Raw genomic sequence first — 25,623 nt, forward strand, 5'->3', positions numbered from 1 at the left:
TGGCCTTTCAGTACTTAAAGGGGACTTATAAGGAAGATGGGAACAGACTTTTTAGTAGGGCCTGTTGCGATAGGAGAATAAGTAATGGTTCTAAGCTAAAAGAGGGAAGATTTAGACTAGATATAAGGAAGAAATTTTTTTGCAATGAGGGTGGTGAAACACTGAAACGGATTTCCCAGAGAGATGGTAGATGCCCCATCCCTGGAAACATTCAAGGTCAGGTTAGATGGGGCTCTGAGCAACCTGATCTAGTTGAAGATGTCCCTGCTTATTGCAGAGGGGCTGGCCTTTAAAGGTCCCTTTCAACCCAAACTATTCTATGATTCTATGTTAACAAAACTATTCTATGTTAACAGTAGATAAAAAACTGGTCCTTTTGAATAGGAGCTAATTTCACATCACCTCGGAATAGCACTTTCTTTTTTTTTTGTACTTTGTGCAGTTATATTCTTTAGTGTTATTACTATGTCTCAGAATAAAGTGAAGAATCCTATGATCAGTTGTATTTTATTAGGTCTGTTTATGTTAATTAAAGACCATTTGTTCCTGTGACAAGCAAGTTGGTGATGGCAACAATCAAGTAGCATTTTTCTTATATTGACACATAGACATTATAAAATTTTTCATCTCCCTATTATCTTTTTTAATGCTACATTAATTTTATAATGTGTTATTAAGTCACCCATGCATGTCTTTAAAAAAAATAATAGTATCAATGCATGTATCTCAGTTCTCATCATTTTGTTTTTATTAATCTAAGACAGAAAAATCATTTTCAAACCATGATTCAAAAAAATGATTTAAATTGCAAGTCAGCTATTACAGGTTGACACTTTTCCTTTGGTGACAGAATCCTCTGCAGTGGAACTCCTACGGCTATTGTGGTCCGTTACAAGCACAAGATTACATCTTTCCACTTGTCACCAATTCTACATTTTGGCAGGGAAAAAAAGAAAGGTTTGCTGATAGAGTGTTGCCAAGCAACCAAAATGTGAATTACTCCAATTTCTGGATGTTTCTTGTATGATGTATATTGGAGGGTTTCTCCTACCTTTGGTGAGAGGCAGTCTAGATGAAGTTACACTCCATAGCTTTACTGTTTCTAAGATTAGTAAGTAGCTGAATTTCTCCCTGTGGAGTTTCATTTAAAAACAAAAGACACTTTTTTTTTTTTTGGTTCCCTGTAGATAGTTATCAAAAATCACATCACAGATCTTCATGTCTTCACAAGACATGAGATTGGGCATGTTTTCTCCTTTTTGTTTTCTGAAGTTAAATTTCTCCTTCTGAAATGGAAAGCTTGTTTCTGTCTCATTTTCACTTATACCTAATTGTTTATACCACTACTTGAATAAAAAGAATGGAAAGGCTTAGAATGGACAATGGTAACTTGCTGTGTCTTAATAATCTTGCATGCTGTTACTCATGTTTACTGTTATTTGGTGTACTACCTCTTAAGTGTATTTTTCCAACACAATTAACTGATGGTAATAGCAAGTAAGTACTGGTATTTGGAAAATTATTTATTAAATGAAGCTGTGTGGAAAAGATGTAGTGGACATAGATTTAACTGTGTGGAAATTACAGTGAGATTTATGCTTGGGGATAGATGAAGAGAGAATAAATGCACTTGATAACTTAGCCGTTTTTTTAATTTTGTTGGACGTTTCTGTAATTTTTTTACTTCTGTGGAGCTTTTTTGTTTTGTAGTGTCAGCCACAGATTTCCTATGGGGAACTATGGGGATTTCAGGGTCACCTCCCACATTAGTCATTGATTTCCTCTCAGGGCATGTGCCCGACACAGAGACATATCTTATTTTCTGGATTCATAGTCTGTGTTTTATGTGTAGGGAGCCAGGAAGAATCTCAGCAGCCTTATGGAGAGTGCTTCTGTTTCCACAGCCCTGCAAGGCCAGGGTGTATAACAGCAATTAGATAGTATCAATGCATGGCATTAGGAGGTGGTTTCCTGTTGACATTGATTTCGTATCCATGTCTGCAACAGTGTAATACAATATTTGCTCATGTCTATACTATAATATTTTGGAGGACTTGCTGTAAAAAATGTCTGCCTGTTTGATCATCAGACCCTGGAGTTCCCACGTATGAATGGGCAATCTAACCAGGTCATTGTTCCATGTCTGGGTGAGATCAAAAATGCACCAACCTTCCTGATACAGCAATTTCCAATGAGAAGAAACTTGAATGTATAGGTTAGAGAAGAGCTATCAGAAAAGGTGTTTGTTAAATGAACGGTGTTCAGATTGTTTGGAGTAAATTTGAGCAGATAGTGGGGGTTGGGTTGTTTAATGTAAATTCCAGTGGATAAGTGACTGTACAGGCTAAGAGCACTTCAGACAAGGACACTTCATAGGGCAAAGCTAGCAGTAGTTTGAGGACCTGGGCATTTCCAGCTGTTTTCTTCAAAGTTGAAAACAGGTTTTTCCTTTATAAATGCTCCTTTACTTTTGGTAAATGCAAGGTTAGTTTAGGTGCCACTAATGCCACTAATTTTTTGTTTTGTTTTAATTTTCTAAAGGAGTTGATGACCAAGCTGATAACAGAGACACCTGACCAGCCCATTCCATTTCTAATTGATCATCTTCAGTCCAAACAGGGGAACCGCAGTCAGCTTCAGAGAACGTTGTCTGGCTCTGCTGCCCTTTGGGCAGAGAGTGAAACATCAGGTATGTTCTGTATGCTGGAAAGGGCTAGTCTCCAGTATAATCTTCCCACACTTTCGTCTATGATTTTCTGGATGCACATTTGCCTGCTGAAAAGATATTACTCTGGTTTTGAGCATGTACAATAAATTCTGTTTGTCCAGTAGATATTGAATTTAATATATATTGTTGGCTATCAGCTCAGCCTGTGTACATATTATGTGAGTATGGGTGAGAGTTACAAGGTGGAAACATCTCAGTCTCAATGAAAAAGAAGATGCATATAAAGGTCCCTTGATTCCCCAGGTGCCCTCTTTGCTTTCCCTTTCACTTTGCTTTGTTTTCCTTTTCCCTCCCGTGGTGTGTTTGTGCCTGAGATTAGCCTCTGTTGAGGTATTTTCTTTAATAACACACGTTTTTAACAACCCATCATTCCAACACTTAATGAGAAGATGCTATTACTACTTTATGAACTCCAGTGTGAATAATTTATGATTGTAGATCTTCAGAAGCATAAAAAAATTTCTGAAATAATATCTGCGCTAATTCTAAAGTAGAAATTTTAGCTTTGATATTCTGGTACAAGCTATTATTAGAATGTTGGTTTTGCATTTAAAAACTGACTGATTATCTGTTTCAGGCTGTAATAGATCTCAAATAGTTGCTGATAGTCAAAATGTTAATTGCCTGACAAATCAACTTTTTATTTGTATCAAATGTGAAATTTTAAGCATAGGCAGTCAAACGTGTAAGAGAATAAATGGAGATTAAGGGCTTTTTCATAACAAAATCTAGGATGTTGTGTTTTTAATGAAAAACATATTAATGAATTTCTAAATGTTGATGTTTAGGAAATGGAAGAAATATATGAAATTTAGCATAAATCAGATATAGGAGAACAAAAAGAACTGACTTTGGTTTGGGCTGTTTTTTCTGGATTGTTTATTAAGACTTTGAAAAATGACCCTACAAATGTTGTTACAAATGTAATTGCCTGATTCAATTCTTTTAACAGAAAATAAAGGAACAAGGAGAGATTTTAGAAGTTATGATAAACCTTGGCAGGTAAATGCAAAAAAGCCTAAAAAGTCAAAGAGCGACCTTGCCGTGTCCAACATTTCTCCACCGTCACCGGAGTCCAAGTCATGTAAGGAAGCTTCACTACATTATTAATTCGTGCATACTTCCAAACCCATAGTATGTTTTTCTGTTCAATTTGGATTAAAATGGAAAGCAAACTATGAGCAGTTGAAATGGCTAGATATATATGTTAGAAGAGTTTCATTCTTGCTTTACTTTCACTTGAATTATGAATAGTTAATAATATCTTATGTTGTCATCTATAGATAGAATAGAATTGTAAATACATAAAAAAATAGAAGAATATCTGGGTGTCATGCACAATTTTATGTTCAGGTACTAATTATGATTTGATATTTTAGTTTGCATTGCCATTTTGCACGTGCAAAATCTGTTCTGTTGATATTGGTCCTAATAGATTTTTTTTTCAATGTGTCAGGCAATGCAAAACTATGAATTATGAATAAATACTGTTCAAGATCTGGAGACAGTGTCAGCAGAACAGGTGTACTGCTCTGAGAGTTGCTGAAGGAATCTAAATGTACACTGAAAGAAAAGGCAGAATATAATTAGAGTGACTGAAGAGAATATTGTCAATGACCTGTAAAACAGAAGTGGTAAAAATAGAGGCAGCAAGCCTTAATGAAATATAATGCTTCCTGTGTATGGGCTATTGAAGAAATTTAGTTTTTAAGCTTGATTTTTAATTGTTTGGGTTTTTTTCACAAATAAATATATCTACAATATACATACATATGTACATATCAGTAGACACACACACACAAGTATGTATACAAGATTTGTTCTCCAAAATAAATTGCAAAATTATATGTTCTTCTGTTGACTGTTGTAGCTTTTTGAAATGTTTATAATAGACACATCTTTTTAATAACTCAGATTGTGAACAGGTGGATCAGATGAGAACGAAGATATATAGTATGCTGCAATAAAAGGCTTGCTGTCTTTCCTCTAAAAGCAAGATGGAGAAGTCTAGACTTCAGAGGAGTCAAAGAAAAATCTTCCAGTGGCCTCAGTAGGTCAAAATATAGCACAGCAATGGGTGAAGTAAATCATGATAGATTTATGAAATAGAGACACTGTGCTTTTGGGTAATTAACGGTCTTGTATAGTTATGAAAACTTTTTTGATTGGGAATAAATAACTGTAACAAGTTAAAGAAAGCTGTACAGGTAGTTGTGTCCCATAGCACAGCTTTTCTCAGGACTGTATTGTCCTAGAAAGATTTATGGATTATTTTTCTGGAAATGGAGCATGTGTCTATATTTCTTCTTCATGAAGCACATTCCCTGGTTCAAAATTACTCAAATTTGTTCATCGGTTCCACTGTACCTCTCTATAGGCACATAAAGTTTGAAGTCAGTCCAAAAGGAGCATATAGATTTTAATTCAATTTCTAGAGTAAATAGGGAGATTCAGAGAAGTGGTCATAGTCACTCGTGATCTGAGTCTAATCTAACAGCCTTTGCTGGATAAGAGCAATTTATGAAGATACACTGTTAGAAACAGTGGCCAAGGGTGTTGTGAGCTGTTCCTGTCACCATACTATGTTATTCTTCTCCATCCCTGTTCTTGCACTTCAGATTCTGTGATATGCATCAAGTAACTTCTATGACACCTCCTAAAGATCTCAAGTTCTCAGTCTTTATCCTAGGTAGGGGTGTGACATCATGTCACTCCCTTCATTTGTGTGCCTACTACAAGTTTCATGCTTGTTGGTCCTTAGGTTGTCCCAGGAGAGGGACAAAGAAGAGGCTGGGCATTCTAAACTAGCATGTCAAATGTCAAGCAAGGAAATAATTTATACATCCATAATAAGACAGGACTCAAGGATCTGTCCTTTTGGACTGAAGGGCATCTAATAATGCTCTTCAATTGGTAAGGCTTGCCTTCAAGCTGTCCAAGTCCATAAGTCTAGCAGCAGAGTTTGTGGGAGTGCCTCTTTACCCCCAACAGAGGAAGACGGAATTAAGGTGTGCTTAAGGCAGTTGGACATATATATAAATACATGGCACTATATGGGATTCATTCTGCGTGCTGAGAGAGGAGACTAATGTATTTGCCAGGCCATTCTGTCATCACTGAAAGGTCATGACGATTGTGGGAGGTTCCTGATGACAAGAAAAAGGCAATCATCACATCAATTTTGAGGATGGCAAGAAGGAGACTTTGGGGGACTGCAAGCTGATCAGCCTAGCCTCACTCTGTGGGACGATTATTAAGCAAATTTTCCTGGAAGGTGAAAAGGAGGAAAATGTGAGTGGGGACAGCAAACATGGATTTATGTTATCATACATGCTGTATCAGATCATTCTGATTGCCCCCTTAGGTGAAATAACTGGCCCTGTAATCAAAGAAAGAACAGTGGATGTTTAATTCCTTGACTTCAGCAAAACCATTGTCAGTCTCCCGTAGTATTGGTTGGATTCAAGGGATTGTGACTGGCAATGCAAAGTCCAGTTGGAAAACCTATCAGTGGTGGCATGCTTAAGGGACTGGTATTGAGGCTAATACCATTTAAAAGTCTTTCTTAATGTCCTGGATGAGAAGGTAGAATGTTCTCTTAGCAGGTTTGCAGGTGAGACCAAATTGTGGGAAGTGGTTGGTATTTTGGGTAGCAAGGCTGCTATTCAGAGGCACCTCAAGAGGAGTGAGGAATGGGCTGAGAGGAACCTGATGAAGTTCAACACAGGCAAATGCAAAATCCTGCATCTTGGATGGAATAACTCTGAGCAATAGTATAAACTGGGGTCAGTGTGGTTAGAAAGTGGCTTTGCAGAAAAAAACCTGGGGTGCTGAGGGACAAGAACTTGAATATGAACCAGCTATGGCTATACCCTCTTGCAGCGCTGAAGGTGAGCTGCACACTAGGCTGCATTTGCAAGAGTATAGCCAGCAGTGTTTATTTTGCACTTTTGTGATGGCATCTGGAGTATGTCATGATAGACAATGGTGTACTGCAGCAAGTCCAGTGGAAGTCCACCAAGATGATGAGAGGGCTCGAGCATGTGATGGATAAGTAAAGGACAACAGGCAACAAAAAATATACTGCGAGGGTGGTCAAACAGTGGAAGAGGTTGTCCAGAGAGGCTGTGGAATCTCGTCTGGGGAGATACTCAAAACTGAACTGGATAGTCTGAGCAACCTGCCTTCAGTGGACCAGTTTTGAGCAGCTGGTTGGATTAGAAGATTTTAAGATCCTTTCTCAGTCTAATTATGCTCTGATTCCATGCTTTCCTGTTTACACCCTTTCCTATTTTTTTGTCCATACCACTGTTTTAAAGCTTGATTTCTCCTATTATTTTCATGACTTACTCACCCCTGCAAATATTTGTCTCTGCAAGTTCTTGAAAATACCATCTGTATTTGAACTACTTTTCTTTTTAATTCGTATCACAGAGGCTGTTTTCAGGCATGCGCCTTTTTGCCTGCCATATATTGCTTATTTTCTGCCAACAATCAAATTAATACTGACTTTTTTGACTTTTTTTTCTGGGTTTATGCCAAAATCAGTGGGTACTGTATGCCCCTTCAACCACCCAGATCAGCAGAAAGAAAGCATGTTCAGATGACATTCATTACTCTGTCCAGATGTGCAAATTCCATTTGGTTTGTGCCTTCACCTTGTACCTCAAAATATTTTTGGGTGTCATTGTACATTTTTTTTTTTTTTTTTTTCAAACACTATCCAAAGAGGTAGCAAGGACTCATCTGAGAAACAGAATGTTTTGGACCTGCTGGGAGCGAAAGATTTGCTCTCAGATTTGTGTTTAAAACAAACAAACAAATCACCACACCCAACAACCTAAAAAGCTCTGCAAACTGCCAAAAACCCCACAAAATTTAATGGAGTCCATCAGTTGTAATGTGTTCTGTTGCAGAGCTTTTGTCTTAACAACTATCTTGTTGAAATGATCCTGAACTTGTAAGTTTATTCAGAACTGAGAATTACCCTTTCATAGGAATCTTTGGAAACATTAGGAGAGTTGATTTATTTAACTAGGAAATATTTTTTTCATTCAGAAGAGCTGATGTTGACTGCAGCGTGCATGTTATTCCTGCATGGATATCTCTTTCTTATCCATTCAACTTTTTTACTGGAAGGATTCCTTCAGTCCTTCTTCTTGCCTGTTGTGATCTCAGTTGCACCTGAAACAAACACAGAAAGAGGAAACCCTGGTATCTAAGGGGTCTGATCACTTGTTTGGTGCGTGCAAAACCACGATTAAGCAGAAGCTGCTGCTGTTGTCTGGCAAGGAAAAGGCTTGAAGCTAGGACTCCTAGCGTGTGTGTGTGTTTATATTAAGTATACTTAATGAAATGTTTAAGTGATCACATTCTCTGTTTGAAGAAGAACAAATTTGGGAGTTTGTAAATAGTTAGTGAGACAGACTTCTTGCTTCCCGACCAACTGCTTTTAGGCAAAGTAGATTGATCTCTTCACCACTTCTGTATTAAATCAGATCACAGATCATTCTTTCAGTTTGCCTCACTTCACCATACTCACCATATCCCATTTACAATATTGTGTACTTCTAATTGCCCTTTGTCAATCTAGGACTGGAGGCCATCGTTTTTAGCCTTATAATATCCAGGTACTGTGTAAACCAGTTTGCCTGTATTATCAAAGAACTCTAATCTGAATTCTGTTGTGAAATTTAAATACATGAGTAATTTTATGCTCAATAATAACACACATAATTTTGTTCTTTGAGATGTAAGATGGTCATACAATGTGTTAATGAAATGTAGGATTTAATGAGCAACTGGTCTGATTCTGTCTGCAAGTCATGTCTTGAAAAGACACGTATATGTAGATAAAAACAGTACTGATCTTGTACCATCTATTTTCTACTTTTCAGTAGAAAATAAAGGTCTGCTGATTTGTGGCAGAATTCATAATACATCCGTGAATGAATCTGATGTGCATTTTTTTTAGGGGAGTGTGCCACCAGAAAATCAGAAATACTGGAAAGCATGTCTTTGTGGTCTTCTAAGATGAGATGGGGAAATCACAGCTCCATAAAGGGAAAACCTAAATGTTTCTATACAAGTAGAAGATGTAGAAGTAATAATTTTTTTAATTGTAGGCGAATAATTTCAAGAGAAGGTGTTATATAAATATCTCAAATAACAGAGATGAAGTTGAGGCAGGTAATATGATGTGGGATTTAAAATTACTGATATGATGATTTTGAGCAATGTGAGTGAGTATAATAAAGAGGAAGGGCAGACTATTATGAAAGGATTTTACTAAGTGTGTAGTGGCATACACATGGAAATGATACATGATGAACTTCATACATACAGAAGAAGTTCATGTGTTTCAAAAGATCTCAAGGGAGCCTCATATGGTCTTTATACAGTTCTGCATGCTTCACACAAAGCCATCCATTTGAAAATGACCAATGCTTGTTGATGCTATAGTTGGGAAGATACAGGATATATTTTAAAATAACATTTGTAAACAAGCAGAAGATGAATCTTGAAAGGAGAGACACGTGCCACATGATGTAATGAAGTAGATTTTTAGTTTTAGTATACATTCATTAGTTAGAAGAGTAGGCAAGTAAGAAGAACTATGTTTTCTCTAGAAGTAATAAAAATTTCAGTCAGTTCTAAGTCTGCTTAACTTACCCTTCAGTTTTGGTTCATTAAAATGAACCAAACTCATTGTTGGAACAAATTGTATTAAAAGTCTGAAAAGTTCCATGACAGCATATCTGTTTTGTTACATTTTCACTGAAATACAAAATGGTTCACTGAAACACAGACTGCTGTACAACAGCATGCAAAGCAAATTTCCACTGTGTTTTTGACTGGTTTCCCACCATCCATCTAGTGAGAGGCAGTCCAAGCTTCCTGTGTTTGTGGGACATTTCTCTGAAATTAGGGACCAGATAATTGTCTCTTGAGCATGTTGCCTTACTTTCCAAGGATAGAGTCTTGATACTCTCATTTTCCTGATGCAAGTTGGTCCACATACTCGGCAGTTGCTGGTCCTGGAAGCTCCACAGCTGTTGAGTAGAACTTATGTTTGTTTCGTTTGGCTTCTGACTCATCACAAAATTGTTTGTTTTCTCAAAAGTTCTGTTCTTTGGTGTTTTTAAAAATGTGGTTTGTTTCAAATTGACATGGTATCAAATTCCAGTTTGTTGAAATTTTCTGCAACCTGGAAGCTCTAAGGTTGTTAATCTCTGTACATGGTTTTACCATATTAAATTATTGTCTGTTTGTATTTTTGTGATAATACAAGTTTTCTGTGGTGTGGTGAGTTCAATATAAACATGGAAAGAAAAGTCTGTCAAACTGCTAGTAGGCTAGAGTGAGTGATGCTGTAGAATATAGTGTTGGTACACTGAAGGGAGAAGATCAGGTTGCTAATAAGCAGGCAGTAAAGGAGCATGTGATCTCAATGTAAAACAAAGGTGAGCAAAAATAGACCTCACTATAGAATTTCTTTTCTAGTTTACTAAATATTTACATTTACAGTTAGTAAAAGTTTAGAAAAAAATACTAGGTGGAACACTTTGTTACCTGTAAATAAGAAAAAGGATGAGAAATACTGAAGTTGTGCTTTTAAATTTAAATTAATTATACTAGGGTGTATGAATGGAGCAAATTTTTGGTCACACAAAAATTTAGATAACTTCTTAGATAACTTTTAATGAACATAGTGGTTTCTAAACTAGGAATTATGAATTTAATGATTGGCATTAAGTATCAACAAAAGTTATAAGCTGTCCATCTGAGTAGAGGCTGTTCGCATACCTTAATCCCTCTATCTGTTCACTAGGAATCACCATAGCTCATTATTTCCATTGTCCTCTGAAGGAAATAAGTGACTGTCTTTTTTGAACACAAAGCAGAACTGGACTCTGAGACACTCCAACTTGCCCCTCTCTTCCCCTCTCCTTATTGAGGCTTCCTGTGTCTCTTTCTTCCTACTTTTATCTCTGTAGGTTCTTTTTAATGTCTCCTTTGCCTTCTGTCTTTGACTATGTCTGTAATTGCAATCTAATGTATTAACTTCCCCAATACTTACCCAGGTTCCTGAGTGGGCGCTACAGATCAGAATATACTCTGGGTTGTCAGTCTCAGTACAGATGTCCAGTTTGAAGATGGCTTGGTTTATGTCTACGGGAGATGGAATCACATTCTTTGTGACAGAAGGACTTAAACATACCATTGTCCCAATTCTTTACCTGTAAAAGATGGCTATTGACTTAACTTCAGCTTTTCCATGTGGAGTCGATCCACAGTGGATGGAACAGATTCTATATTCACACAGAGGGCAGTCAGCAATAAGGCAAATTTCGATAGCAACAGTTATTTAACACATTTTATAAGAGCTGCCAGAACTCGAAGTCAGACCATAATTTCCTTGTACCATTGTAAAAGCACTCTGAAATTCCAAATGATCATAAGGTACCGCTTTTTTTTTTGCATGATCTGTAGGAGTCTGCAACTTCCTTTCTTAGCATGTAATGAAAATGAAGTTTGTAAGCATAAATTAGTTGTCAACTGTCAAAATAGTAAATAAAAATTTCAAAGCTGGCCAGGATATATTGGGCATTATAGACTTTGGTTTTGACTTTATTTTTAAGTGATTAGTTAGCAACCATTGATAAACGCAACTGGACCTTTCTGTTGGGAATGTAGCCTAGGCATCATAATCTTCACACCAGCATGTGCCGTTCTCAGCAGGGTAATGCTGTGTTTGGAGTCAAACCAACAATTGCATTTGGTGGCGAAGACAGCAGATCACTTAGTTCAGAACACTGGCAAAAAGAACATGTTAAACTGCAGTTCTAGAGACAGCATCATTTTTGTTTTCATTTCTACAAATTGTTCAAAATGTTCACATTGGTCAGTGCAGCTCTGTTCATTGTCAGTCTTACATATGTCAGAAACTCCTCTTCTTCCCTGCCATTGTAGGTAAAATTAGCTTAGCAGTTGAGAAACTGTTACTTTAAAATTAAATGAAAGGGTTTGGTAATAGATAATGAGTAGGAGACTGCAAGCTTAGGACTGTGCTTCCCAAAGATCAAGTTTGTTTAAGTATCGGAATAAAGATACAGCATGAGCAATAGGGACATATTTTGTTTCACTGTTTTTATGAACTGTTATATACACTTTATGATATTTTTTAAAAAAATGTATATACATGTTGTTATAAAAGCTTTATCTAAATTTTTTTTTCTTTTTGATAAAATGACTAGCAAAGACAAGAATACTCGTTTTCATTTTGACATTTTTCCTTATTGGCCCCTAGGACACACAGTTCAGTTTTGATGGAAATGAAGTACCTTCACATGCAATATTTTTATTAACTTTTTCTGTTATTGCATTATTTTTATAATTTCTAATGTTAATATTAGCAATTCCTGTTTACCAATTAATTCAGTCACAAGAATCATCCCAACTATGCATTTGTTCATAGGTGTTTTCATTTTTACTTCACACTGTCCAAAGAAAATATTTCCAGCTGTTAAAATAGGAGGATAGTTAAGTAATTTCCACTGAAGGTACTTGAGCTTGTAAACTCATTGTGCAGCTTTTTTTCTACTGTAGGAGTCTGAACTACCAAATCTAAACTTCATCTATATATCTGTGTATATTTAGTGCCAAGGTCAATAGAGCATCCTAAATGGGATTGGAGGACAAAACCGGAGAACCATGATTTTGATGAACTAAATCATATTCTTCAAGAGAGCAAAAAACTTGGAAAAGCCCTTGAGAATCTGTCTCGCAGTAAGTTGATTGATTTTAGTTTTTTAATGTAACCATGCAGCCTGAATTGTAATTTCAAAGTATGTATCAAGAAGGTGGTCTTCTATTCAATGAAGACTAAGTTCACTGACATCAGCAGTTACACTCCTGTTGATGAGGTTTACAGAATGTCTGAGATAATTTACCAGCTCTCCTGCTGACTGAAAGTACTTCCCCTGCACCTCCTGTTCTGTTATATTAGTTTTCTCCCAGTTTAGTGAGCTAAATTAGCTCATAAAAAGATCAACACAAGAGGCTGGTTTAAGGAAAATGTTAGGAACGTGCGGCAGTGAGACTACTCCTTTGGGTGGTAGCAGTAAGATTGGATTAACCTTTGTGAAACCTTAACCTCGTTGATGGAGATCAGACCTGTCACTGAAAAACAATTAGGTATTTTGTATCCTTGACCGCAATTAATTCCTTCCGGTTTTCAAATGCAATTCAAATAAATACTTTAAAGCATACTCAAAAACATGGTAGCTAATTATTAAATAACAAAACCCAAGTACTGTCCCTTAAAAGACATAGTCAAACAGGAGCAGCGTTTAAAAATAGCATGCTCATGTAAGTAGTAGCTCTGAGAATTGCTGGATATAATAAGGAGTAGCTTTTTTTTTTTCTTTTCTTTCCTATAGAAGAGAATTCTGAAGTACACTGGTGGGAGTAAACACTACTAACAATTATCAAAGTATGAAAAGTACAGTCTGCCATGGTACATGAAAACCAAGTATGGTGGGAGATATTTGAATGAGTAATATTTTCTTTCTTCTCTCATTTAATTTTATCCATGGCACTTCTTGATTCACTGGAGAAATTGCAGATGGTGAAGTCAGAAACAGAGCTGAATGAAGAATGGAAGATCTGTTTTGTGGAGAATTTTGAGATTCAGCATTTTTCTAAATTGTGTCAAATACCCAAAACTAGTTAGCACAAATTCCCTCTCTCCCAAATGTTTTAGGCTGTTCACAATAATTATATTCTAAGCAATTTTCATATTTATATTAATTATAGTAGTTTAGTTACAGGGCTCTTTTCAAATACATTTCTAGTGAATTGGTCTATCTGCCTCTAAGGAGCTAAATCACCTTCAATCAGGGTCTCTGATTTGCAGCCCCACCATTGCCTGACCACGTTATTGTGATGGGTGCGAGTGTCGTTTTTCAAGCTTTTCTCCTTTAGAGACTTGTAACCAAGCTTAACACAGATCAAGAAACATTTTTTTTCAATTTCAGAAGTGTTATGTATTCATTGTCTGGAGATACAAACCAATCCAATGTGAGAGTTCAATAATAAAGAACTAAATCCAGTCTTCAATCCTACATCTTTGTCTTTCCTTGTGAATATTGTTTAGGTTCCACTGAACTCTGTCTTCCTTATACCTAAAATACAGTTTGCAGCATTCTATACTTCTCTTTGCCACGAAGTTTTCTAACTGGGGCAAAACACTGCAGCTCTTCTGGGTCCTACACGTGGCCTGGAGGTGAATGTACCTGCTCAGTGTTGTTGGAGTCAGGTTTTCATAAAGTTATTTCACAAATGAAACATTCTTCCCTATTTCTTGCTAGTACTTGATGTTTTCTGATGATTTATCAAGATAATATGGAATTTTAATTCTATCCCCCAGAGTGCTTTAAATCACTTGCAGTGTAATACTAAGTTCACTTTCATGAATGTGCTCTCTATTTCTTCATCCAGATCATTAACGGAAATATTGTCAGACCTCTTCATGATTCCATTTCAGATCTGACAACCAGCCCTTGAAAGCTACTCAGTAAGTGCATTTTTTCCCACCAGATGTTTATCAACCTTGCAGTGATTTCTCCTAGAATGTAATTCTCTAATTTGTTTACTGGAGTATCATCTAGGACAGTAAACAAAGTCTTATTATAGCTGAAGTATTTTACATCTGCTTCCTCCTCTTATCCACTAGGCAGGTTTCCCAGTTGAGAAAGCAATTAGACTGATTTGATGCGATTCATTCTTGATAAATTCATGTTTGCTAGTTCTTATCACCTTTCCAATCCATTAGATGTTGATGGTTTATTTAACAGTTTTGTCAAATATTCTTGCTGCTGTTAGATTTAGTCTTGCTGGTTAGTAGTTTCCCGTGTCTTCCCTTTTTCTTTTCCAAAGAAAGATAACAGTATTTGCCCTTTTCTGTCCTCTCCATTCCTGAAAGACAGTTGCTAATAGATTAGAGGTTTCTTCAGCTAGTTAGTTAAGTGCTCTAGAGTGCATTTCACAAGATTCTTCCAACCTGCATATATCTAAGTCATCAGAATATCTTTCAGCTTTCCGTCTTCTGGCCTGCAGTTTTTCCTCTTAAAATCACTAGCGTTAAGCATCTGTCCACAATTAATTTTTTTGTAAAGACTGAAGCAGTGAAAGTATGGAACACTGGGATTTCTTTGTATCATCTGTTATTTGCTTTCCTTCTCTTCGATGTAATAGTTCTGTATTTTACTTTGTCCTCCTTTCCTAGTGTATTTATAGTATCTTTTCTTGTGGCTTTTTTTGTTCTTTGGTAGTTGTTACTCATTTTGCGCTTTAGCCTTTTTGGTTGTATCATTTAAACACTTGCATCAGATTGATTCTAAGCTGTATGTTCTTGTTGCCAGTTTTTGTACTCCTCATTTTCAGATCACTTCAAGAAATAAATCTGTTCTGTGCTGTGATTTCTTATGTGTTAGGATGATATAAAAATTAAAAACAAAAAATGTGGAAAGTTTGGAAAAAAAGAAAATGTATAATTTTGAAAACAAACGTGGCTTTATTGTTCTCCCAAATGAAGAATACCGATTGCATATAGAAAATATCTTAGAGGGTTTCAATGAATAGACACATCTAGAATTTTAGAAGTATAAAACATGTGACACTCTTTCTGTGCTGTACACAAACAAGCATCCTATGTGAATTTTACAAAAGCCATGACAAGGTCCAGCAGCTACCTTCTCCAGTGTTAATGCTTGTTTTGGGCAGGTTAGTCAGTGGTTTTGATTCTACTAGCATGTCTGTAAAGTCTATGAGTCTAATGCTACATTTGGTACTAATCTTGTTTCAAAGCAGTATGGGACAGGCACCTGTCTCAAGAAATAGTTGAGTACGCAAATGATCACAACGCACTATCAATGGTTTTTTACAGCACCCTCTCATTTCATTCTTCAGTATTTCATCAGGGAAGAGTGCCACATAAAACTAGATGTTTGAAGCTAAATGAATTTTCCATCAAGTCCTGGAATTCATTTCCATTTTTAAAGATAAGCTTGGGATCTTCCAGGACTTCATTGCCTGCTATGCAGCTGACACAGCCTGTGAACTAAACTCTAGTTTCTATTGCTTCATGCGCTATGCAGTCCTAGATATCTGCTTTGAAAACCTGTGCATTTCACACAAAATTAGAACTTCCTGAAAGCTTTGGAAGGTGAGGCTCAGGCACTTGGATGTCTGGTCTCTCCTGTGTTCAGTCCCAGTGATTAAAAGTGAAATTCCTTATATTTGCAGCCCCCCTCCCGAGCCCCATCAAGACAATGTGTGAGTAATTCTGTGCTGCATTAGATCTCAGAAACCAAAAGTGACTTTACACTCAGCATTAAAAGTATCTTACAAGTTTGAAAGACTGGAGAAGAGTATTGCCATAATGATGGTCTAAGTGCTTTAGAGGGTGATTTAAATATACCATTTTTGAAAGGCCTCCTCATGTGGGAAACCTAGGTTTTGTTTCCTTCTCCAATCAGCTGTGTGTCATTGAAGTGGATTTTGAACTGTCAAGTCAACTATTTAGGGGAGATTTTGGTTTATGAAGCAACGTACAGGAATATACTGCATTTCCCTTCTGCATGTTTAGTTTTCTTTGACTGCAGGGTCTCTCATATTTATTGCAGTCATCCTTCTCCCTCAGTTGATCATAAGTAAGAGAAGTTCCCTGTTGTTCCAAATGTATTTCCCCTTCTGGCCTGTTTGCCTTTTAATGAGAATTGAAATAGCCTGTATAGCTGAGGATCTTGCTCATGAATATATCTGTCTTCACCCCCGGTCTTCTAAGGATGGAAAAACAGATAACAAGAGATAGAAAACAGTGAATTATGAGTGTTTTGAGTGGGAAAAATGAGGCCTAAATCAACAAGAGCTTGCTGCAAAGTAGATAGGAAGTCTGCCTGCTTTGGGAACTACTTTATATCTTTTATATGAACAGTTAAGGATAAGATTGCATATTGAAAATGTGTGCTTATAGGATGTTTCAATTTGTACGTGGTAACAGCATTTGATGACACTTAAAATGTCCTACTGTGAGACAGGTACTTTTTCATAATTGCACATAGGCTTTCAACAGAGATAACCAACCTTTTGTTAGTAATGTTTGAATACTTGTTAAGGCCAGGTCTATACTGCAGATCAGAGGGGAAGAAACAAATTTATCATGCTTTGAATTCAATAGACATACTAGGGTCAGAAAATGGTATTAAGTTAGCATTAACCAAAGCTATTTGGGGACCTGTTGAACTTAGTTAGTTGGAGGGAATCCCAGAAATAATGGTATTTAGTTATAACCAATAGGAAAAAAGTACTCTTTTGTTTCTTAATTTGAAGGGGAGTAATCAATAAATAAATAATTACTAAGAAAGCCATCTGCAATCTAGTAGGAAATATTGCTGGAAACCATAGAGAATCATGGAGTCACAGAACGGTTGAGGTTGCGAGGGACCTCTGGAGGTCATCTGGTCCAACCCACCTGCTGAAGTAGGGCCACCTAGAGCCAGTTCTCCAGGACCATGTCCATGGCTCTTGACAGTCTCCAAGAATGAAAGATCTCCGAGTCCCTCCAGAGTATCTCAAACAGTTATTTCTCATAATGTTAGAATGACTTGATATTGTTTATGCATAGCTTAAGAAAGACAAGCATGATCTTACCTCTTTAAGAAAAAGATGAAGTTGTGAAATGTAAAAGCGTATGTTCTGTTTATCTTTTACAAGGAAGAAGATAAGCAACAAGAGTAAATCTCTCATAATAATGAGTGTAGAACTAGTTCAAAAAAAGATCAGAATATGTTAACAAACCACTAAAATCATGTTCTCGTTTTTGTAGATGAACCTGCAAGTATGTGGGATGTGAGAAGTTTAATATATACATCATGAACTACTTCAATGCACTTAGCAGTCTCTGAAACACATTAGAATGGGGTTTCATTTAGAAGCATCTACACTGTAAGATACTATTAGTGATTTACATTCTGGTTATGGAAGATGTACTTGAATGGAATGCCAGTAACATTTATCAGAGACTCTGAATTTTCTCATTGAAACTAGGCATTTCTGATAATGATTATATAACTGCAAATGCACACCTGCATGACATGTAACTAGACTTTTATCAATCACCTCATGAGACGCATTGCTTTAAGACGTAATACTTCAGTGTTTTTTTTTCAATCATACACAGTTGTTGGTCTGAAACGGGCCTTAGTCTGTAAAAATCACTTATCCATGATCAGTTGAGCATTTAGCCCTAAATGTGTGAACCACAAAACTAGTCATCGGTATTCTGTAGAGGATTTTTCCTTTCTTCTGTTCAGGCTGAACTTTAAAATCGTGTTATTCTTGTGTGAGATCAATGTTTGTGATTTATTTTGAGATCGACATTTTTAGATAAGCTCAATCAAACCTTTAAGGATGATAATTTTATCTCAGTACTGCAGCTGTTATCCAATACTGCCTTTGCTCATAAAATCCACTTGCTTTTAGTGTGATGTATGAGTAATAATACAAAATAATGATATTTTCTGAGATTGAAACAGGAAGAATGTGAACATAATTATTGCTATTCAATTATAAAGGGGAGCTTATATGGCCAGGAGATCACTGTTACTTCAGTTATGAATATCTTTTTCCTACAGATGTTAAATTTTTAATTACCTTTGTGGAGGTATTTGCCATTCTGATCTAGCCTACTCTATGTTCCAGGACTAAAGTCTGTTTTTGAGTTACAGTGTCCTTTTCTGCAACAGTTTTTGACCTGCTAAAGGTTTCCCTAATGCTATTGCAGAACTGGGGGTTGTGGGACTGTCATCTTAGATATGGTACTTTCTAGTTCTTAGCAGAAGAGGGTTGGCATTTAGGAGGTTGTAGAAGGGTGAGCTATGACTCTGTCCTTGGCTACTGGCTGTTGGGGGCTACCAACCTTAACCAACCAACTGTAATGTACATCTTTCCCTAAAAACAAGAGTTCTGAAAGATTCTGCAGTGTTGATTATTCTCTTCTGAGAGGCCTAAGAGAGTTTCTGGGACATAATATTTGGTGGGTACTTTGTATTTTGTTTCTCTCTCTGCCTATCTCATTACTCACCAAGCCTAATTCTGAAACCTGTATTCTCCATTGGAGTAACTCTGAAATTTGCATATAGAAATGCTGCAAGTCTAAAGCACAGATTCTTTTGCTGGGGATTAATTATTTATTTTTTTAAAAATTCATGTTTCCTAGATAGTGACTATACTGATGTGTAGTGTGCTGATATGTTAATGTGTGGTACCTTGTAGATGACACTGTTTGCCTTGTTCTTATATGGCTAGATAATGGGGAGGAAAATTATCCTAATTCAAGATGGATACCACTACAGAAACTTGATACATAGCTGTTTAATAATATAAGGACATATGCCCCTCATTGGCAAGACCTCTGAGGTTTCAATCCAACATGCCTTCGCAGAAAATCTCTGAGTTACTACTGGAGGGAGTATGTCTAATTTTGAAAGTTGTAAAATGACTCAATATAAGTAAAGGAAATAATATAAGAATGTCTATTATTACAGTCAATGACAAATCTATTTTTAAGTTCCTATACAGAAATGCTTGAGCTGGTTTAGCTCCTATGTATGTATTTTCTGGGGGAAATGCTTTGTATGCTGCAGCCAGAGCAACCATTTTATGTTCTTTATAATCCAAGGATGGTGTGAAATAAATAATTTTAATTTATCTTCTGTTTAATACATGGTGCAAAGAGGCACAAGGTCTAGAGTTTACTATGCTGCCCACTGCAGTATGGCACAAGGTTTTGCCATGGGAAATGCAAGTACATCTGAGATGGCCTGTCCCACCAGTGAGGGAACACATGCTTCCTCTGATTTACAATGGGTAGGAGAATGCGTTGGGACAATTAACTCCTGGGCAGTTGATACATGAAGCGTTATTCCTGTGTTCATGCTCAAAGCTGCAGTAATAATAATGGTAGAATGATAACGCCGTTTCTGTCCTGGAGTTTGTTACAGAACTTATGACACACTGTGAGGTTGCCAGTCCAGCCATCCACAAGTTCTCTGGCCTAGACTGAAAATGAATTTTGTCAAGTTAATCAGAGTTGCGTTGGAGTTGTCTTAGTATGTCTAAACTCTGTATGTCAAAACCTGTCAAATCCAGAAGGATTTCTTTGGCAAGTAGGAAAACTGGCTATTGGGAGCTATGTGGCCATCTTCTGGATGTTTAGGAAAATGCATAAGCTGTTTGCTCCCATTGAGCTGAATAATACGTCTATCAAGCACTAAACTAATAGCATTTTATTTTCTTATGACTAGGTACACATTAGATTTGTCAGATGTTCATTGTGCATTTAGAAAAATGTAAGTCTTTACAAAATTTCAACTAATTTTTGTTTTGTGTTATCTCTTTCTATAATTATTTAAAGACCACAAATAGAAGCTTGTGTTTTATCTTGTGTTTAATACATGGTGCAAACAGGCACAAGGTCTAGAGTTTACTATGCTGCCCGCATAATGGTAGCAAAAATGGTAGATACCTCGAGAAGTTTCATTCTTATCAGAACGCCTGTTCTATAATTTCAGGTTTATATAGCATATAAAGATATTGCAACTTTTTAAGTTCATCAGGAATAATGCAGCAGACAGGGATTTTATGACTTGCCATTTCAAAAAGACCTGAACTCATATGGTGCCTACTGTTTTGAAAATTAACTTTATGCTGTTGAATTGAGAGCACTGAAGTGTAAAAATCACTTTTCAAAGAGGAATAATACCACTGAGTGGAGAGGCATTAGGTACTGGATTAGTTGTATTTGTTGCAGGAGAGCAGCAACAAATAAAACTCTTCTGCTAAGAACTGCATATGAAAGAGCTAGGCATTTTTAAGGCTCATGGAACTCATGTTCATTTTTCTTTTGAAAGAAAGTTCATTTCCTGGTAAACTAGAAACGGAGCAGAATGTCCTAAGCAGGAAGTCCTCTCTTTACTGAGGAATATACTCATTCTAGGCTCAAAAGGGAATTTATTTCGTTAAAACATGATGCAGATACATTTTGGGAGGCGTCTTTTTCATCAAAGAAGATGGTATAATGCTGTAATGATCATCATCTTTATTTCCTCATTCATGGTGATGGAGGATGCGGAGAAGGCGGAGTTACTGAATGCCTTCTTTGCTTCGGTCTTTACTGCTCGGCCCAGCCCTCAGGAGTCCCAGGCTTTGGGGAAAGTAACAGGGAAAGAAGACGACTTCCCCTGGGTTGAGGAGGATTGAGTGAGGGATCAGTTAGGTCAATTAGATATTCACAAGTCCATGGGCCCTGATAGGATGCACCCGAGAGTGCTGAAGGAACTGGCAGAAGTCATTTTCGGGCTGCTCTCCATCATCTTTGAAAGGTCCTGGAGAACAGGCGAGGTGCCTGAGGACTGGAGGAAAGCCCATGTCACTCCAGTCTTCAAAAAAGGCAAAAAGGAAGAGCTGGGGAACTACAGGCTGGTCAGCCTCGCCTCCATCCCTGGAAAGATGGTGGAACAGCTCGTTCTGGGCGTCATCTCAAGGCATGTGGAGGAAAAGAGAGCTATCAGAAGTACTCAACGTGGTTTCACCAAGGAGAAATCATGTCTGACTAATCTGATAGCCTTCTATGATGGCATGACTGGATGGATAGATGAGGGGAGGGCGGTGGATGTGGTCTACCTTGACTTCAGCAAGGCGTTCGACAGGGTCTCCCACAGCATCCTCATAGGGAAGCTTAGGAAGAGTGGGTTAGATGAATGGACAGTGGGGTGGAGAGATAACTGGTTGCAAGACAGAGCTCAGAGGGTCGTGCTTAGGGACACAGAGTGTAGTTGGAGGTCAGTGATGAGTGGTGTTCCCCAGGGGTCAGTACTGGGTCCAGTCCTCTTCAATATATTCATCAATGACCTGGACGAGGGGATAGAGTGCACCCGCAGCAAGTTCACTGATGACACAAAGCTGGGGGGGTGTGGCTGACACACCGGAAGGCTGTGCTGCCATACTGAGAGACCTGGACAGGCTGGAGATTTGGGCAAAGAGGAACCTTGTGAAATTCAACAAGGGCAAGTGTAGGGTGGTGCACCTGGGGAGGAATAACCCCATGGACCAGTACAGGTTGGGGGCTGCCCTGCTGGAGAGCAGCTCTGTGGAAAGAGACCTGGGAGTCCTGGTGGACAACAGGATGAGGAAAGGCTGAGGGATTTGGGTCTCTTCAGTCTGGAAAAAAGACGGCTGAGGGGGGACCTTATCAACACTTCTAAATACTTAAAGGGTGGGTGTCAGGAGGATGACCCTGCTCTGGCAGGGGGGTTGGACTAGATGATCTCCAGAGGTCCCTTCCAACCCTATGATTCTATGATTCTACCATTGTGCTGCTGCAGATTGCCGAAGGGATAGAAGATTGGGAACAGAAATCTAAGACAACCATGTAAAGAATGGTTTTGTATATGTATGGGCAATTTAATAATCCATTATAATTTTAAAAAAGGTGTGACAAACAACTGGTTTAGTATTTTAGGTATAAAAAAGCCATAAGGTACATGGGTAACATGGTGAGATATGTTTTGGGGCAATCTGCTTAATGTAGGCACGATAATAGTAATTAAAGTATAATAAGTATTAATAAGTTATGTTGTTATTACATTTTCTGGCAGTCATGTTTCACTTAATTGCAGTGTTCCAGACTCTTCTTGCAATCAGCGACTACCTTGTTTTTCCAGTTCAGTTCAAAAACAAGCGATTGACAGGCTGAAAGTGTGCCAGTTGAGAGCGGCTGTGCTAGCATGGACAGCCCCACTCCAGCTTTGTTGCTGATCAGAGATGGCAGTAGCTGTGGCTGTGGAGCGTTTCTGAAGGACTGTGAAAGCATGTTCAGACCAATTACTTTATTGTTCCAGCACCCTTACAGCACAGAGGGTCATTACACTCAAAAGCAGAAACAAGCGCCCTGAATCTGTCTGTGCAATTCACCAGGCAGCTGAGTGGGCTGGGTGATTGTGGTGCCTGATCAAAATTCAGCACCCTTAATTACTTTTAAAAGGGAGGATTTTTAAAGACATGAAATTGGCAGTTAGGTATCTAACTGTAAATCTTGTCTGTGAGCCTTAGCTGATGGTGGCAAGCAAACCTCTCACCCCAGTAGTCAGAACACTGCATTTTCTCATTGCAAAAAAGTAAGAAAGGGAGACTATTGTATAGTTGTCAATCATAGTATAATATAAAACTATAGCAAATGTTGTCTGTGAGAAACAGCTGCTGTGAGAGAAAGGGGAAAGCATATTCCTTTATTTCTGAAGGATTTGCCTTTGACATCAGAAGACCTTCCCCAACAAATGGAGAACTTTTTCAGCAGTACCCTTCTTATCCACTGCTCAGTGACTTGAGGCAGAAGAATGATGAAGCAGCCCTAAAACTTCCATTCTCTATGTTTCACCATCATGCAGAGTCAGGCTTTAAATGCCTGAAGCTGAGCAAAGTCAGAAACTAGTAACTAGTTACTAGTTCCTAGTAATTTATATTCTAACAAAGCCATTGGATTCAAGCTTGAACAAACTAGGTGTGTCAGTTTTTCTGGTGATGAGGATTCAGTTGTGATGGAAAAAGGCTACAGTTTGAGAAAGTGGCTAAATTGTTAGGTAATAACTTTTAGTGTGTGGACATTTTAGCTATACTTTTGGATGTTTTGCTGAAACCTAAACATAGCTGTTTCCATTTAAAATAGTTTTATGGAATGGGCTGTCCCTTTGTCTCTAGTGCTCTGTGATTTTTACAATGATGTTTTCCTATTGAGAATATATAAAAAATAAAATTTATTTTTTCCTTTTCGACGTTGTATGAAAACCACAGCAAAACAAAATGAAAATAACTATAATAGTACAGAGAGCACAACCAATTATGTGTTGTCAAATATACAAAATAAGTGAAAAGAGGGTTGTTGTTTTTTTTTTTTTTTAAAAATGCTGATCTCTGGATATTAGCAATTACATGAACTGGAGATAGCAACCATTGTTACCATTACTTTGTAGAAATTCAGGTTTTTTTAAATTGTCCATGTATTACTTGAAAATAAAGTAACGGACAATGACCTATTTGCCTACCAGAAAGCCAGGAGTGTGCTAAGGGTTAAGAGAATAACAGAAACCCTAAATACTCCTGTATGACAATTCTGATAGTTATGACTATCTGTCAGGATTCTGGATTAAGGTGTTTTGGGGTTTTTTTAATGTTACAGTAATATACGCAATGGGTTTAATTTTTCGGGGGACTACTTTGTCCAAATTGGAGTCCATATTATTCCACCTGAGATCTGCATCCCAAAAATCACCTCACTGTTGTGATTTTCTGTCTACTGCACACAGGGTGCAAGGCGCCCCTCTTCTTAACTTCAGCCGTGATATTTTGTCAGTTTGGCAACTGCAAAAGAAAATTGGTAAGAGTGGGCACACACTAAGTGTGCAGTAGTGCCTTGGAAGAAAATGAGAAGCTTTTTTACACACACCTTTTAATGGGTTAATTTATTCCAGGGTCTGCTAATGGAGTTGTATTATCAGGAACTAATGGACTTTTGCTAATGTTAATGGAGCTGAAGCCATAACATAAAGGTCCGTATAACTGACAGTGTGGTAAATCCCGCCTCCAGAAGAATCATCATGCCAAGATTACTGTAACAAGCTCCTTAAGAAATTTCTTCCCAAGAATCCTTTATCTTTTCTCTTGTTACCACATCAGAGAGAGTGAGAGATAAAAAGAGTTTGCAGGTTTAATTTTTGATTGCAAAAAGTTTTCTAACTTATTTTGGCAAGATGTCCTCAGAAACTGCTATCTCTCTACATGCTTATCTAAGAAATACAGTTAGTTGTGGTGTCTTGCTACTGTTTGCAATTTAGTAAAGAAGAAATTTGAGGCATTATGGTCAATTCAATTACTCAGCTTAGTCTTCTCTAAATTTAGAGTAGATTCTGGGGAACCAATGGGACTTATTTAAAAAAGCATTTTACTAAAAGCACTCCTTTAGATTATGGATGTTTTTCAATTTTATGTGCTTATATGTAACTTGATGAGAGAAGTTAGGAGCTTTTTGTGTAAGGCCTATAGTTGTATGTACAGTTTTTCCCATTTTCTATTTGGTACTTTACTGCACTTTGATTAGCAAAACAGGCAGTTGAATAGTAAAAGCATTTGGCACTTTTTAGAATGGAGTCTTGGAAATGGCAGAGTTACCTTTAGTAGTTTCTTTTGCTATATTTGAAAATAAATATTTTTAACAAGTAGGTCAGTACAAAGAAAAATTGCTTTTGCATCTGCTCCCAGGTTTCAAAGACCCATTCACAGTGCATCTGTGAAAGCAGAAGAAAAGGGGACCAACCTCCAGTCTGAGGAAATAAACCCACGTCAAAACAAAATGAACTGTCTTAACATTGTGGGAAATTGCTGAGAAAAGGTAGTTTGTCCATTTAGAAAGAACATTTGTCATTGCAAAATGGATTGACCTTGGTTATGCAAAATACATCCAATGTGATGGAGAGCTGGTTGATGGAAATCAGGTTTTCAAAGTTGAGACAAAGAAACCTTGAATAATGTTTTTATTGCCTCCAAGAGTGCAGTTATCGTTTCTCTAGTAAATGCTCATTGAGGACTGAAGGAATTCATGACACATTAAAGTCCTGTTGAATGATTCAGGTTGGTGCAACCTGCTGATTTTACTGTATGGACATAAGTGTGGTGTCTGGGCTAAATAAAAGTCTGAAGTTATTAAAATGGGTTAATTGCTGTGAGGAATAGAAGGATTAGGGAAAACAGATCTTTTTCAATACAGTCTACTTTATAAT

General features: G+C 37.3%; 1 protein-coding gene across 10 annotated transcripts in view; it reads left to right on the plus strand.

Annotated features, from left to right (window-relative positions):
• The window catches only part of C2H8orf34 (chromosome 2 C8orf34 homolog), a 272,204-nt gene that overhangs the window by 34,349 nt on the left and 212,232 nt on the right, over window positions 1–25,623 (plus strand). For 6 of the 10 annotated variants that reach the window (XM_074577222.1, XM_074577223.1, XM_074577227.1 and 3 more), the window contains exons 2-4: window positions 2,542–2,689; window positions 3,681–3,812; window positions 12,389–12,517. In XM_074577222.1, coding sequence (XP_074433323.1) covers window positions 2,542–2,689; window positions 3,681–3,812; window positions 12,389–12,517 — 409 coding nt within the window. The remainder of the gene's footprint in view (window positions 1–2,541; window positions 2,690–3,680; window positions 3,813–12,388; window positions 12,518–25,623) is intronic. The other 4 variants (XM_074577228.1, XM_074577229.1, XM_074577230.1 and 1 more) reach the window with 1 other exon arrangement.

This window comes from Larus michahellis, chromosome 2 (genome assembly GCF_964199755.1).
Source record: "Larus michahellis chromosome 2, bLarMic1.1, whole genome shotgun sequence".
Lineage (NCBI taxonomy): Eukaryota > Metazoa > Chordata > Aves > Charadriiformes > Laridae > Larus > Larus michahellis.